At 40.4% G+C, this 13,899-nt stretch overlaps 1 protein-coding gene across 4 annotated transcripts in view; it reads right to left on the minus strand.

The window, feature by feature from the left end:
* ARL15 (ARF like GTPase 15) overlaps positions 1-13,899 on the minus strand; it is a 329,406-nt gene that overhangs the window by 126,480 nt on the left and 189,027 nt on the right. For all 4 annotated transcript variants that reach the window (XM_075854920.1, XM_075854919.1, XM_075854916.1 and 1 more), the window contains one exon: positions 2,955-3,163. In XM_075854920.1, the coding sequence (XP_075711035.1) occupies positions 2,955-3,163 (209 nt within the window). The remainder of the gene's footprint in view (positions 1-2,954; positions 3,164-13,899) is intronic.

Consider the following 13,899-nt stretch of genomic DNA (forward strand, 5'->3'; position numbering starts at 1 on the left):
CCTGGTCAGACAGGTCAACGCCACCCATATATTTGTTGTACTCCTGTACGCAGAATGGTTTGGGAACTTGGGTGGTGGGTCTGCGTACAGGGACAAGGCTGCCTCTGCTGTCGTGAATGCTGGTCAGTATAAGGACGTCCCTTTTATCCTTAAATTTTAGGAGGAGCAGATCGTCGCTGCAGACAGCTCTGCTCTCTCCTAATTTTAGGATCTGACCCAGCAAAGTTTTGGGGAGGCCCTTCTGATTTTTGCGGATTGTTCCGCACGCCAAGATGGATCTGGACGAGAGAACTTTTAACAATGGGACACTATTGTAAAAGTTGTCCAGATAAAGATGATATCCTTTGCCAAGTAAAGGATGGATAAGATCCCATACGATCTTTCCACTAATTCCTAGGAGGGGGGGGGGCATTCTGGGGGATCTATATGGGAGTCTTTTCCCTCATAGACCCTAAAAGAGTAGGTGTAACTGGTGGCACTTTCACACAGCTTGTAGAGTTTTATGCCGTACTGTGCTCTTTTATTGGGTAGATACTGCCTGAAGTGCAGTCTACCCTTGAAGCTGACTAGTGATTTATCCACCGAAATATTTTGTTGGGGGGTATAAACTTGGGAAAAAAATTGGGAGTAGTGGGCAATTAATGGTCTTATTTTATATAGCCTATCAAAGTTTGGGTCCTGTGGGGGTGGGCACTGACTATTATCATTGTAATGCAGGAACTTTAGGATGGCTTCGAATCGCTTCTTTGTCATTACTGTGCGGTAAAGGGGGGTATTATGTAAAATATCAGGGGACCAATAGTCTCTAATACTGGGCTTTTTTATGAGACCAAAACTTAAAAATAAGCCCCAAAACTTCCGCAATTCCACTGGGTCTGTGGGGGTCCAATTTTGGCCTCTCCCATAAAATGAGTCGGGATTCTGGCAGATAAATTGTTCCGCATAAATGTTGGTCTGCTGGACAATTAATTCTAAAAGGGCGTCTGAAAAAAAAAAGTTTAAAATAATCAATGGGGCTGAAACCCGTAATTTCAATTTGAATGCCTGAGGGGGCTGTAAATTCAGGCACCTGGGGGGTATAATTGTCCGCAGTTTCCCAGGTCAGCTCAGGCAGAGCAGGACCTACGGCTCTTCTGCGCCGACTGGGGGGTGCAGACTCAGAGTCACTGGATGCAGAGGAAGATGGAAGCACGAACTGTGCTTCACCTTCACTCGCGCTGTCCGTATCGGAACACAGCATTTCATATGCTTCCTCGGCTGAGAAGACTCTTTTGGCCATACTAACAAACTCTTGCTACCTAACTAACGAACAAATTTTTTTTGTAACTTTTTTATTTGTAAAACTTTTTTTTTTATCAAAAAATAAACTGCTACTCTCAACTGTGGAATGAGAACAGACCAGCGACCCTGCTGTATTCAATTAGTAAGGGTACCCTACCTACCAGGGGAAAAACTAAATGAGACGTGGCATTGCTACCTAACAGGGAAATCGGGCAGTGGGCAATCTAGGGACACAGCAGGGTGATGGCGACCAAGTACTGCGACGGGTGACAGATCACAGCACGGCAGAAGGACACTGTGGGGGACTGAATATATATATATATATATATATATATATATATATATATATATATATATATTAATTTTATTTTTTCTCTTAAGCAGTGGGCACCAAAGGGGGTGATCACTGGTTAGTGGGCACAAAAGGGCAGAAAAGGGGCAGATCGCTGGGTTTTTGGGTTCTTTTTTCACAATCTTCACTTGCTTCCGACTCTGACAAGCTCTCTGATAGGAATGAGCTTGTCAGAGACAGAGATGCCGGCAAACCACTGCTCCTGTGCTCTGATTGGCCTGTCAGTACTGACTGGCCAATCACAGCTCGTGCCGGCACGGGACCACTCTGATTGGGTGAAATCACTTTCATTCCGGACGTACAGTCACGCCCAATCGCGGGAAGGTGTTAAAGGGTTTGTTTAATATTAATAAAAAAATTAATTGAAGGGAAAAATGCAGACCCTTTTTTAAACACCTTTACATAGTTACATAGGTTGAAAAGAAATAAAGACACAAGTCCATCAAGTTCACGTCATTCATTGCTAGATTACCTATAACCCTCAATGCCATTCATCACTAAATAAGAATCTAGCCCTTTTTTAAATGCTGATATAGTATCTGCAATTACTACCTCTTGGGGTAGTGCATTGCATAGCTTGACTACTCTAACTGTAAAGAAGCCTTTCCTATACTGATGTCTAGAACACCTTTCTTCCACACGCAATGTATTTCCCCTTGTCCTTTAAAAAAGTCCTTGGACCTTCAACGTGTCGGTTTGGCTTTGCCAAAAGGGAAATTTATCGCTATAGGAGAAAGGCATAAGATACTGCCAGACAGGAGGGGGCACAAGGGACTGTACAGATAAAACATCTCGCCTTTCTGATCCTGGTTTCACCCAATGGAAAACATATGAGGACAGTTGCGCCATTCCCAATGACATGACATTATCAGTGCATCCATTTTAAATCCCTTTGTCAAATAATACGTCATATTAATAGCCACTGGCAGCAAAAAATGACAAATTTTACCTAAAAAACTTCTTGTTAACCTACTTATGAACAGGTTGAACGGGACTCGTTCTGAGTTTGAGATCTGAGGTACACAAAACACAACATATCAGACTATTATCTATATATGCATAACCTATACCTTTTTGTCATTTCTGTACATTTAAGTACTTGTATAAAAAACACCACTAACTTACAGATGTAGTGACATGTATTGGACCTGGGGGCAATTTCCTATGCTCCCCCTTAGTCCAGCAAAACTCAGGGAACATACTTTCGAATTGCTCCTAAACTTAAACCCACCTTTGACACTTCTTTTACCTATTTACCGCACCAAGTGCTGATGGATTTTCCAAACCTTCAACAAGAAAGAAAGTAGATGACATGACCTACCTCTTGTATTGAACGTGCTGCTGGCTTGTCTTGGTGATTCGCCAGTATTAAAAAAGGTAAACTGCATAGCTGAGGATGTTGCAGGGCTGAATGGAGCTCATTCCTGGCAGTTTCTAAGTCTTCTTCAGATGATGCGCTGTCAAGGACAAATATTACACCTTGAGATCCTTGGTAATAACGACTCCAGTATTTTCGGATATTGGCTGCTCCTGTATAAAAAAAAAAAAGAACACACATATCATAAAGTATAAAGCAATATAAAGGGCTTACAATTCTGATGTTCCCAATCACAGCAGTTAGATGGACTAATATCCCAGTAAACCTGTGTGTATTAAAGAGGTTCTGCAGTTCTCTGAATGCAGTAAGCGGTATAAACAATGGATGTTTTTATTCTGGTCTCCAAGGTTACATCCTGGGACATGTATATATTTATGCACTATTTCTCCTTTGCGCTCATCTAGTTTCACTAATATCGAATGTACTAAATTACATGTGTGAAGTTTATTGAAAGGAGTTGTCCGCTTTAGACAATCAATATTGTTAGAAGGGTCCCTTAAATATAACCTGATCACAGTGTGCCCCACTGCTGGGACCCCCAGCAATCAGCATTACTCAGTGAAGGAACGCGTCAGCGAGTGTTCCATTTTCCTGCAGCACCACCATAGGAGAAATTAAGCATTGCACAGTTCCCATTGAAAACAAATGGGCTGTCAATCTAAAGAACTGATGTGCTGGGTCCTCCAGAGAGAGAGACACACTCATCTGGCTAGATGAGAGTCCTGAATGGGGACTCCTCTCTATAAACTCAGAATTCCCTAACCAGGTACTTGGAAATTGATTTTCTAAACCTGAAAATAAGATGGATAAGTCCCTGGACATAGCCATTGCCACCAGGTTTACAAAAATGTTTTTGTTTTTTTTATTACAAGGTTGCTTCTGGTTTTATATTATGACTAAACAGTTTAATTTAGTAAAAAGTGTAGAACACACTCTAAATCTAGAGAAGAACAATATGCTCGGTGTGTAGTGTGACGCAATTATTTGGAAAATATACAATTTTAAATTTTTTATAAAAAATGAAGTGATTCACAATACATTGGGGGATAAACAACTGAAATTCAGAATTAACATTAAAATCTAGTTGGAGCACAACCAAACTGACAGCTTTAAAGTAATAACTTGCTGCAGGAATGCTTCTCTCATTTGGATCGTATCTTCACCTAAAGACCGGAAATATTCAGTATTTACATTTATTTTGGCTTTACTTTTATTTATCTGTTGAGTATAGTATAAAGGAAGTAATCGGGCCAAGAGACGGCTCTGTGTAGACTGGTATCCAATTTATGGTACCATAAAGAACATAAAAGAGAATCTGTCGCCATACTATATTGCCCTATTTAAGGGCAGCATATTATAGGGACAGGTCAGTGGTACTTTTTAGACCAAATGACACAAAGAAATAGCTAGCAACTAATACAGTAGATGCATAGTTACCATTTGACTAACTCACCATTGAACGACAGCTGTCACAAGTCCTCCTGTATAGCAGCCCCCAATCAATGGTGAATATATGGTAAAATCGCAGAAAGCCTTTAAAAATATAGTAAATTTAAAAATAAAAAAAAGAACAAACAACTTTACAACCTGTTGTGAGACAAGCAATCTAAGACTCCAGACTGTACTAAAACTACCTTGTAATGTGATGCACGAAATTCAGTATACCCGTGACTGACCTGTTGTGGAGGCAGATCTGCTAGTAAAAGTACATTAGGTGTTTGTCAGAGAAATAACTTTAAAGGGGTTTTCGAGTCTTTAGTCTAAAAATTGTGTGCAGATGGTGTAACTGTAGTTAGTCACCTACTAATGTACTGTCTGTAGCTGAAATGCTTCTGTAAGGCACTGTTCACATCTGCTTTGGAGGCCCCAAGTTGCACAAAGAGTTTATAGAACTACTGTCCTCTTATACAGAACACCTTGATGACCTTAAGGCATCAGGGCCTGGGAGCTACAGCAATCTTTGCACCCTCTATAGCGACCCCACTGGTAATTACAGATAATGCATCACTCTAATATACAAGTATGAGTTCCTCCAAAACGGGCAGTAAAAACTTGAACACCTCAAGGGTTTATAGAACATAAAGGATTTATATCTAGTTGTAAATTTATTTCTTTTTTTGCATACCCATTAATAGCTAAATTCTCAGCGCTGCAATCTATTGGATACTGAATGAATATTGCTCATTACTTTGGTTGATCACATCCAGCGACCTATAACAATACGTATTGTGAGACAGTGACAGGTAAAGTCATTGAGGGAAGGTACATTTCCCCTAGAGTCGTTGTACGTGTCAGTCTCCAGGGAATGTTTAAAATGGATAGCTCAGACTTCACAAAGCTGGCTAGTTGGAAAAGGACCTGGAGTCGGACGGGGGAAGAGTAGGGTGGATTCCGAAATCTCTAGCCCATCTCCGTCAATAGGGCTAGACTGCTGGTCAATTAGCTGCACCTGTAGACGAAGGTGTAGACACAGGGTTGACTGGTTCACTTATGGGTCTGACTCCTGAGTCTGGGACATCGCCTGCTGTCTGAGTAAAAATCTGTTACGGAGTTTCCCCGTGCCTGGTAGGAAGGTACCTGGTATAGTCAGGGACTGCATTTGTGTAGTTAGTGCTCAGGTGAGCAGGTTTCTTTTGTTTTCTCATTTTGGACTATAAAAATAAAACACAGGCAAGCCCTGTTGGGACTATATTTGCTGTGTCACGGTCTCTTACTGTTGTGAACGCGCTTGCCTCGTTCCACTGACGCTAAATCCCCCACAGTATCTACAAATACTTAGTATTTCCAAACTGGGAAGCGCTTTGCTAAAATTAATCATTGGTTTCCTGTTAATGCGTAAATATAAAAATAAATAGTATTGCTGAGTATGTCAGTGTGATTAATATGTCCTCAGAGTATGGGCTTGTAACAAAATCTGTTTATGTCTCATAATATAACTTAAGGTTGCTATTTACACATGCACATACATCTGAATTAATGGCTGTTTATAGAAGACTTCTGACATCACAAGGCTTGGGGGTCTCCTCTCTCAACCCCTATATTGCCGTGACAGGATCTGCAGTATATTTCTTCAGTCTGGGGTCTTTACTTCGGCATATTTTTTTAAAATAATTGTCATTTATTAATTTTGTTATCTATTGTAAATTAATAATTAATCAATAGTAATTAATGATAGCCCAACTTCCTGTCAATCACAAAGAAACTACTGGTACCAGAATCGCAAATCTTCCATAGCTCTAAAGGTTAGTGGGGGCGGGGGGTTTGGGGGTTCTCACGCAAAGCTGGGTAGTTTTGCCAACCAGGACTCTAGGAAGCCAAGAGAAGGTTAATAATGGCCATACTGTATTAATCAGTTTTTGCAGAAATGGATGACAAAATCATTGGTAAGTAGTGAGAGGGATTAATGGGGTTTCCCCACATAGTACATGATAGAATATCCTAGAGAAATTCTATATACAACTACCTGGCCCCCACAGGTCTCCAGAATGAAGAACCAGCAGCACTGGTGAAAGGAGCGGTCCGGTTCCATCAAATGAATGTTATTTATTGTACAATTAAGTTATTCAACTTTACAATATACTTTCTATATTAATTACTCATGGTTTTTAAGATCTCTGCTTGTTGTTATTCAGTAGGAACATTCATTGTTTACTTCCAGTGAATACAATTTTGTTCATGATCATGTGATGTAGACGCAGGTTCTGGGATACAGGACTGACACACATACTGTAAGGAGCCGTGCACCTGTGTGTCCATCACATGACCATGGACAGAATTGTATCCACTGGAAGAAAACTATCAATCAATGTTCCTACTGAACAACAAGCGGAGATCTTGAAAACTGTAAGGAATTCGTACAGAAAGTGTATTGTAAAATTTTATAACTTATTTAAAAAAAAAGATTTTGGGCTGAAAACGGACAAACCCTTTAGGGCCTGTTCACATCAGCGGTCAGGTTCTGTTCAACCTTTCCGTCAGAGGAACCGATGAATGGAAAGCAGGAACGTAAATTATCGCTTCCGTTCGCATTACCATTGATTTCGTAAAGTTTTTTTTTTTCACGGAAACAATAGTCCTGTCGACTGTGCTATGGTTTGCGTGAAAAGAACTGAAACTTTATGGAACGGAAGACAAACTGAAATGGAAGGATTACCATTGAAGTCATTGGTAATGCAAACGGAAGAGATAGTTTAAAACGGAACCCGAACGTGAAAAGGCCCTTAAGAACTGTGGCTCCTTCACCGATTTTCCCTGCACAGACCCGGCCATCTGCTTTTCAAGAAATAAAGCAGGAGACTTTCTTTCTCTGGATCAGAAGAGGTCCCAGGAGGTCAGAACTCCTAATGATATGCCATAACTTTCTAAAATGAAAATACCCCATAAAGTGGAAAAAGCGGCATTAGAACAGTAAAAAAAAACTATTAGTTCAATACCACTCACTATACTGTAGACAAAAAGATGTGCCCAGACGTGGCCTACTTCAAGATTTTGGGTGTTGATCCAGCCCCGAAAATCCATGACAAGTTATGGTACACTTTAAGTGAAAGGAGTCTTCGCTGAATAAATCTGAGTGGATTTCAGAGAATGCTGCAGATTTTCAAATCCAATATCTTGCGGAAATTGCGGCAGATTTTTGAGTTTTGAATTTCACTCTTTGCAATGCAAAAGGTAAAATCCGCAACCAAATTCACATGGTGCGTATAGATTTTTCCGCCATGTCTGAACATACCCTAAGGCAGAACCTAGAGGTAGTACGAAGTCAGAACAGTCTTTTTTTGGGAACAACTAATGATTATAAAATATTTCTAAAAAGGAAAGTTCCTGTAGCTAAATGAAAAGCTCTATTAAAACAAAAAGGTTAAAAGGGGTTGTCTACTTTGAACAATCCTTCGGCCCCATGCACACGACCGTAGTTTTCGTTCGTAATTAGAGACCCGCTCATTTCTATTGGCCACGGACAAATGGCCAATACGCTCTGCCGTAAAAATGATCCACAAAATATACATGTTCTATTCTTGTCCGCAATTGCTGCACAGACTCACCCATAGAAGTCTACGGGTGCTTCCGCAATTGCAGACTGCTTCAGATGTGTATCCATAGCCTTCGGCTCTGTATTTGTTGACAGTAAAAACCCTTACGGTCGTGTGCCAAAGGCCTAACTTGTTATAAAAGTCCCTTGACGATAAGCAGATTGCAAACTATCCCCCTGCTGCAACCCCCAGCGATCAGCTATAATCTGTGGTGAAACGTGGCAGTAAATGTTCATTTTCCGTAAAGCACCACAACTGGTAAAATTAAAGGCTATGTACACCTTTGAGGTCATTTTTTTTAACTTTTATAAAATAGGTCAGTGTGATTAGTGTATTTTTTTAATTCGTTTTTATTAAAAATTCCTTTTACTTTTGGAGATACAGCTGTTCTGTATTCTCTATACAGAACAGCTGTGTCGTTCGCTTTACACTGAATCCGTCAGTCCTGCAGACCAGACGGGTTCAGTGTCGGCAGGTCCTGCGTGTCTCTGACATGCATGATCCACCTGTAAGCGATCACATCTAAGTTCATAACCGCCCCCAAAATGCCCTCAGAGGTGTACACAGCCTTTTAACACTACACAGTAATCATTCCAATCAATGGGTTATCTGCGTAATGCAGGACAGGACCTCCGAGTGAGAGACGCTCTTAGTAACTGCTATCAACTGGCCAAGAGGGGAGGATCCTGAACAGTGGACCCCCCCTCCCACATTAACTCCGTATTTACATATAGGATATATGAAAAGGTTTCTTCTACAATTATTTGAAAAAAATACATAAAACTTTGAAAATACTATATCTTTTGCTTGAGTTTGTGTTACAGGTTTCCTTTTCCATTCACATCTAAAGCTAAATCCAAATTAAGAGGATATACCATAACCATAGAGCAGAGCACTAGCAGTAAGGCTCTGTTCACAATTGCGTTACAGGCTCCTCCTTTGGAAATTCCATCAGATTTGATGGCAAGATGCAAAGCCCCCAATGGATTTCATTAGAACTCAATCAGGGTGTCGTTGGGATCAGTCGTATGAAAGGTAGCCATGAAGAATATGTGATCAGAGTCTTAGATTGCTAGAGCAAAGCTGTTCGGTAACCTGTTTGACAGCAGGGTATTTTTCCAAAAAGAGTTAAGCAATTTTAAGTTATGTTTATTTGTTAAAAGAAAATATATCCTAGGCTATGTAAACGTAAGAATTATTTTTTTCTAAAACAATGTATTATAGGGTTTAATGAAACTTTGTAATGTTTTTTTTTTAATTAAAAAATGATTTACTTTTAGATAGAAGCTGTATTTTGCGCTGAAACCCCAATCAGTTAGGTCAGCGGGTCTCTGACACAGGATCCACTTTTATTGATCACATCGGTTATGAACTTAGATGTGATCGAGGTCCCACCGCAGTAAATACTATAATTTTTAGCAAAAAAAGAAAAAGTATTTGAAAAGGTTTACAAAGCTTCAAGTAAAGAAAAATAAAGTGCAACCATATAGCAGTTCATGCTTACAGAGGTATTCAAGGAATATATACTGATGGCCTATCCTTCGGATAAGCCATTAATAGGTCATCACTGAGAGCTTGGACCCAGGGACCCCCACCAATTAGCAGAACAAAGTACAGCCCACTAACTTTATAGGGCTGAGATGAAATACAGGAGTGCCACTGTGCCTGAATAAACACTAATGTGGCCACGTTGTTTGCCGGAGTGCGGTGGACCCTGTGTTCTGCAGATGAGCGGGGATTCCAGGAGTCGGACTCCCACTTATCACACATTGATGACCAATTTTAAAATCAACAGTGGGCAGCCATGCCTGTTCTCATTTTGTATAACACATGCTTAAAAATGGATTCTGTTACGAATGCGCAAAGAATGACTGAATAAAAGTATACATTAACTGCATGGATATCAGGAAGTTGAAGCCTTGAAATTTATGCGTAAGAGGGCTATAAAATAATTTCCAAATAAACTTTCCAAAATTGGAATAGATGTGATTTGTGTCCACAAAAGCATAGTATAGCAGCATGTTTTGTTTTATGGGTTTTGGTCTTTTTGTTTTGGGGGGGGGGGGCGGACAGATGGACCAATTTACCCTAAACAATGCCTCCAATCAGTATTAGTAGTTTGCAAGTAACAAGGAGAATTCTCTGTCAATAATGTCATTAATACCAAAAAAAAGGCCATACTTACTAAGTGGGTGGGTGAAAACCCGTTCCCAGCAGGATGCAGACAGGTAAAAAAATGCTGCAGAAGGAGGGTGCATTAAATAGTGATAGCCACTCCCACTAGCAGTGAGGGGAGTGGCGAACTAAGTGCTCACAAGTGTGCAATAAATGTGTCAGTGTAGTACTAGGGTGTGAATGTGTGGTAAAAAAGCCTATTTGTAACGCCGCTAGTGTTAGCTAAGGCGGGCTGCTCTGCATGCCAAACCAAACGCCAGCACATCATGCCCTCCTTCGGCATTACAAATAGGCTGTGAGTATCCCTCCATGTATTACACATAGTACTGACACCCCATGTACTATTCACAGCGCTGACCCCTATTCATCACACATTTACTTTTTATTACATTATCACACAGTTCTGACACCTCCATACATACACATTTCTTTTTTACCACACATTCACACCCTAGTACTATACTGACACACATTTATCACACACTTGTGAGCACTTAGTTTGCCACTCCCCTCACTGCTAGTGGGAGTGGCTATCACTATTTAATGCACACTCCTTCTGCAGCATTTTTTGATCTGTCTGCGTCCTGCTGGGAACGGGTTTTCACACACCCACCTACCTAGTAAGTATGGGCTTTTTTGTGGTTTTGAAGTTATCTATGTCCCATTCTTTCTGCTGGTGTTAATAATGTCATTAATGTAGTGATAATCTCGATATTCGTAAAAAAAGGTAAACAAAATTAATAAAAATAAAAGGATTCATGAAAACTGGGAAAAAAAAATACAAATTTCTGGGATGAAAGCAATAAAAATACTCTGAACTGGGTAATAAGAGAATGTATGAATAGGAATGACCCGATCCAACATAAAAGCCAATTGAGCACGTGGGGTAGGCCCATGAAAATCCAAAAACAGATCAAATTCAGAGAATCCAACACAAATGTCACACCTAAGAAGAGAAAAGAAAATCAAGATTCATTTTACTCTCCACTCCAGTGAATAGTAGGAGAACATCCCGAACGTGTTTAATTGTTCTCTAGAATGCACTTGGCACAATCCACAATTCAATATTTCAAATAAAGAGGATCAGAGCACAGGAAAAATAGGATTTCTTATATGTATTTTTAGCTTCTCATACTTTGGTTAAACACGATTTATAACCCTGAATGTATAAAGCAACGCAAACAGTTCCAGTATAAATCTCTTATTAGGTCTAAAGCCATGTACACAAAAACCTTTTCACCTTCTCCAGCATGGACAAGACTTATCTTATGACAAAAAGCAGATGCTCAGAAGACTTGTAGATCCTCCGCTGATCATGGAGTCAGCAGGACGTCCATGCGGTCATAAGTATTTTGCATGTGTACGATATTCATCTTTTTCTTAACTTTGCTCAAGAGGTAGATTAATATTTAAAAAAATGAAGGAAAAATAGAAAAAAAAAAAAAACTGGAGAAAAAAACATAACCGAGGCAAGAAGGTATGTGAATGAAGCGGCGGTCGAGAAGGTGCCCTGCGGCACCATTCAACGTCTATGACACTGATGGAAACCGGAAGCGCTGCTCTCAGTTGTTTCCTTCAGTGCCATAGACTTTGAATAAAGCGCTGGGATGCATGCTCACCGTCACTTCAATTTAAACTCCTCCTAGCCCCGATTGAGTGGTCGGTTTCCCACAAATCTATTTATCACACGAATATCCCTTCAGCGTTCGGCATTCCGTTTTGCTACATCAAAGGCAAAAACCGGAAGCGCCGGTTCCATTGCAGCATGAAAACCATTGTCTGCCAACGGAACCTAGTGTTATTTTTGTTTGGTATATTTCAAGACGTTGCTCGTCATATGGTTTTTTACAAGTTGTTGCAATGTATGAATAACAAATACGCACATAAAATACACAGCTTTCCCTATTTCTCACCATTTATTTTACAGTTAGGGCAGAAATAGTTTTTGTGTTTGAGTTACGAGTAGACCCTGCCGCTACTTTCCACAGAATGTTCATTCCATGCCAGCACTCACATATATGAGCTTTACAGATTCCCGAATACACAATGAATTAAAAATAACAATATAACCGTGTCATGCAGATGGTCCATGTTACCGCACAATTACACAAAAGGTCAAATAAAAACAACATAAATACTCAGTCAAAAAAGGAAGCCATAAATCAAACAACATATTCGACTCCGGCTGCTTATATTGTTATATACAGTTACCAATGATAAATACAGCTGTCAAAGTGTATTCTTAATAAAGTTCAGCATAGCGAGACCATGAAAAGTTTCTCCCCAAGTCGATTTTTATTCATTCAAATATTCGCACCAATCCAAATTTTTTTTCTGTAACACAGAAGGTTTTAGGACAGAAACGCAACTACATTTTTATTACCCAGAATCTGATTTTGTTTTTTTAGAAATACCCCACACGTGGCCCTAGTGTGGTAATGGACTGAAGCACCGGCCTCAGAAGCAAAAGGAGAACCCAGTGGATTTTGGGGCCTCTTTTTATTAGAATATATTTTAGACACCATGTCAGATTTGAATAAGTCTTGTGGTACCAAAACAGTGGAAACCCCCCAAAAGTGACCCCATTTTGGAGACTACACCCTCAAGGATTTTTTATAGGGGTAAAAACCCTGCAGGTTTTTTGCAGAATTTAGCGGAATTAGGCCGTGAAAATTAATATCAACATTTTTTCCATTAAAATGTTGAATTTTTTCATTTTCACAAGGAGAAAAAGCCGCCCAACACTTGTAAAGCAATTTCTCCCAATTACGGCAATACCCCACATGTGGTCATAAATGTTTTTTCATTAGAAATGAATGAACCCTTTTTTGCTTTTCCATTTTAGTTTTTCACTCCCCGCCTTCCAAGAGCCATAACTTGTTTATTTTTCTGTCAATAGTGTGGTTTGATGGCTTAATTTTTGCGGGAGGAGTTATAGCTTCTATTGACACCATTTAAAGTACCATATAACGTACCGGGAAATCGAAAATAAAATACTTTGTGGGCCGAAATTGGAAAAACCGATTCCTCAATTGGTTTTTGGAATTTGTTTTTATATCTTGCAGGGAGGCGTGCGGCATCATATGCAGGGACGCGTGCGGCATCATATGCAGGGACGCGTCATATGCAGGATCATCATTAGGGCGGTTCGGAGGGGGCCATGGTGCTAGCGGCAGCCACATTCATTTGTATCTGAGTCCTCAGGACTCCGATACAAATGAATATTATAAAATGCAGGCCACGTTAGGCCTGCAGCCTATAAGGCGCTTGGGAGACTCCCTGAGCAGACAGGCCGTGATGAGGTACTGCATCACGCCGGTCTGCGCATGCGTCTAGTCCAGAGGATTCACATGTGTCCAGCTGGAGCAGCCGCTGCAGGAACGGGGCAAGGTAAGTAAAATATATATATTTTTTTAGGTTACACTATATACAAGGGGGGAGTGCTGGGTGGCCCTATATACAAGGGGGAGGGTAGCGCTGTGTGGGCCTATATAAAAGGGTAAGGGGAGCGCTATGTGACACTATATACAAAGGGGGGGGTGCTCTGTGACACTATATAGAAGGGGGAGTGCTGTGTGACCCTATATACAAGGGGGGAGGGGAGTGCTGTGTGGCATTATATACAAAGGGGGAGAGCTGTGTGACACTATATACAAGGGGGGGGGGGGAGTGCTGTGTGGCCC

The sequence above is a fragment of the Rhinoderma darwinii genome, chromosome 1 (assembly GCF_050947455.1).
Source record: "Rhinoderma darwinii isolate aRhiDar2 chromosome 1, aRhiDar2.hap1, whole genome shotgun sequence".
Taxonomy (NCBI): domain Eukaryota; kingdom Metazoa; phylum Chordata; class Amphibia; order Anura; family Rhinodermatidae; genus Rhinoderma; species Rhinoderma darwinii.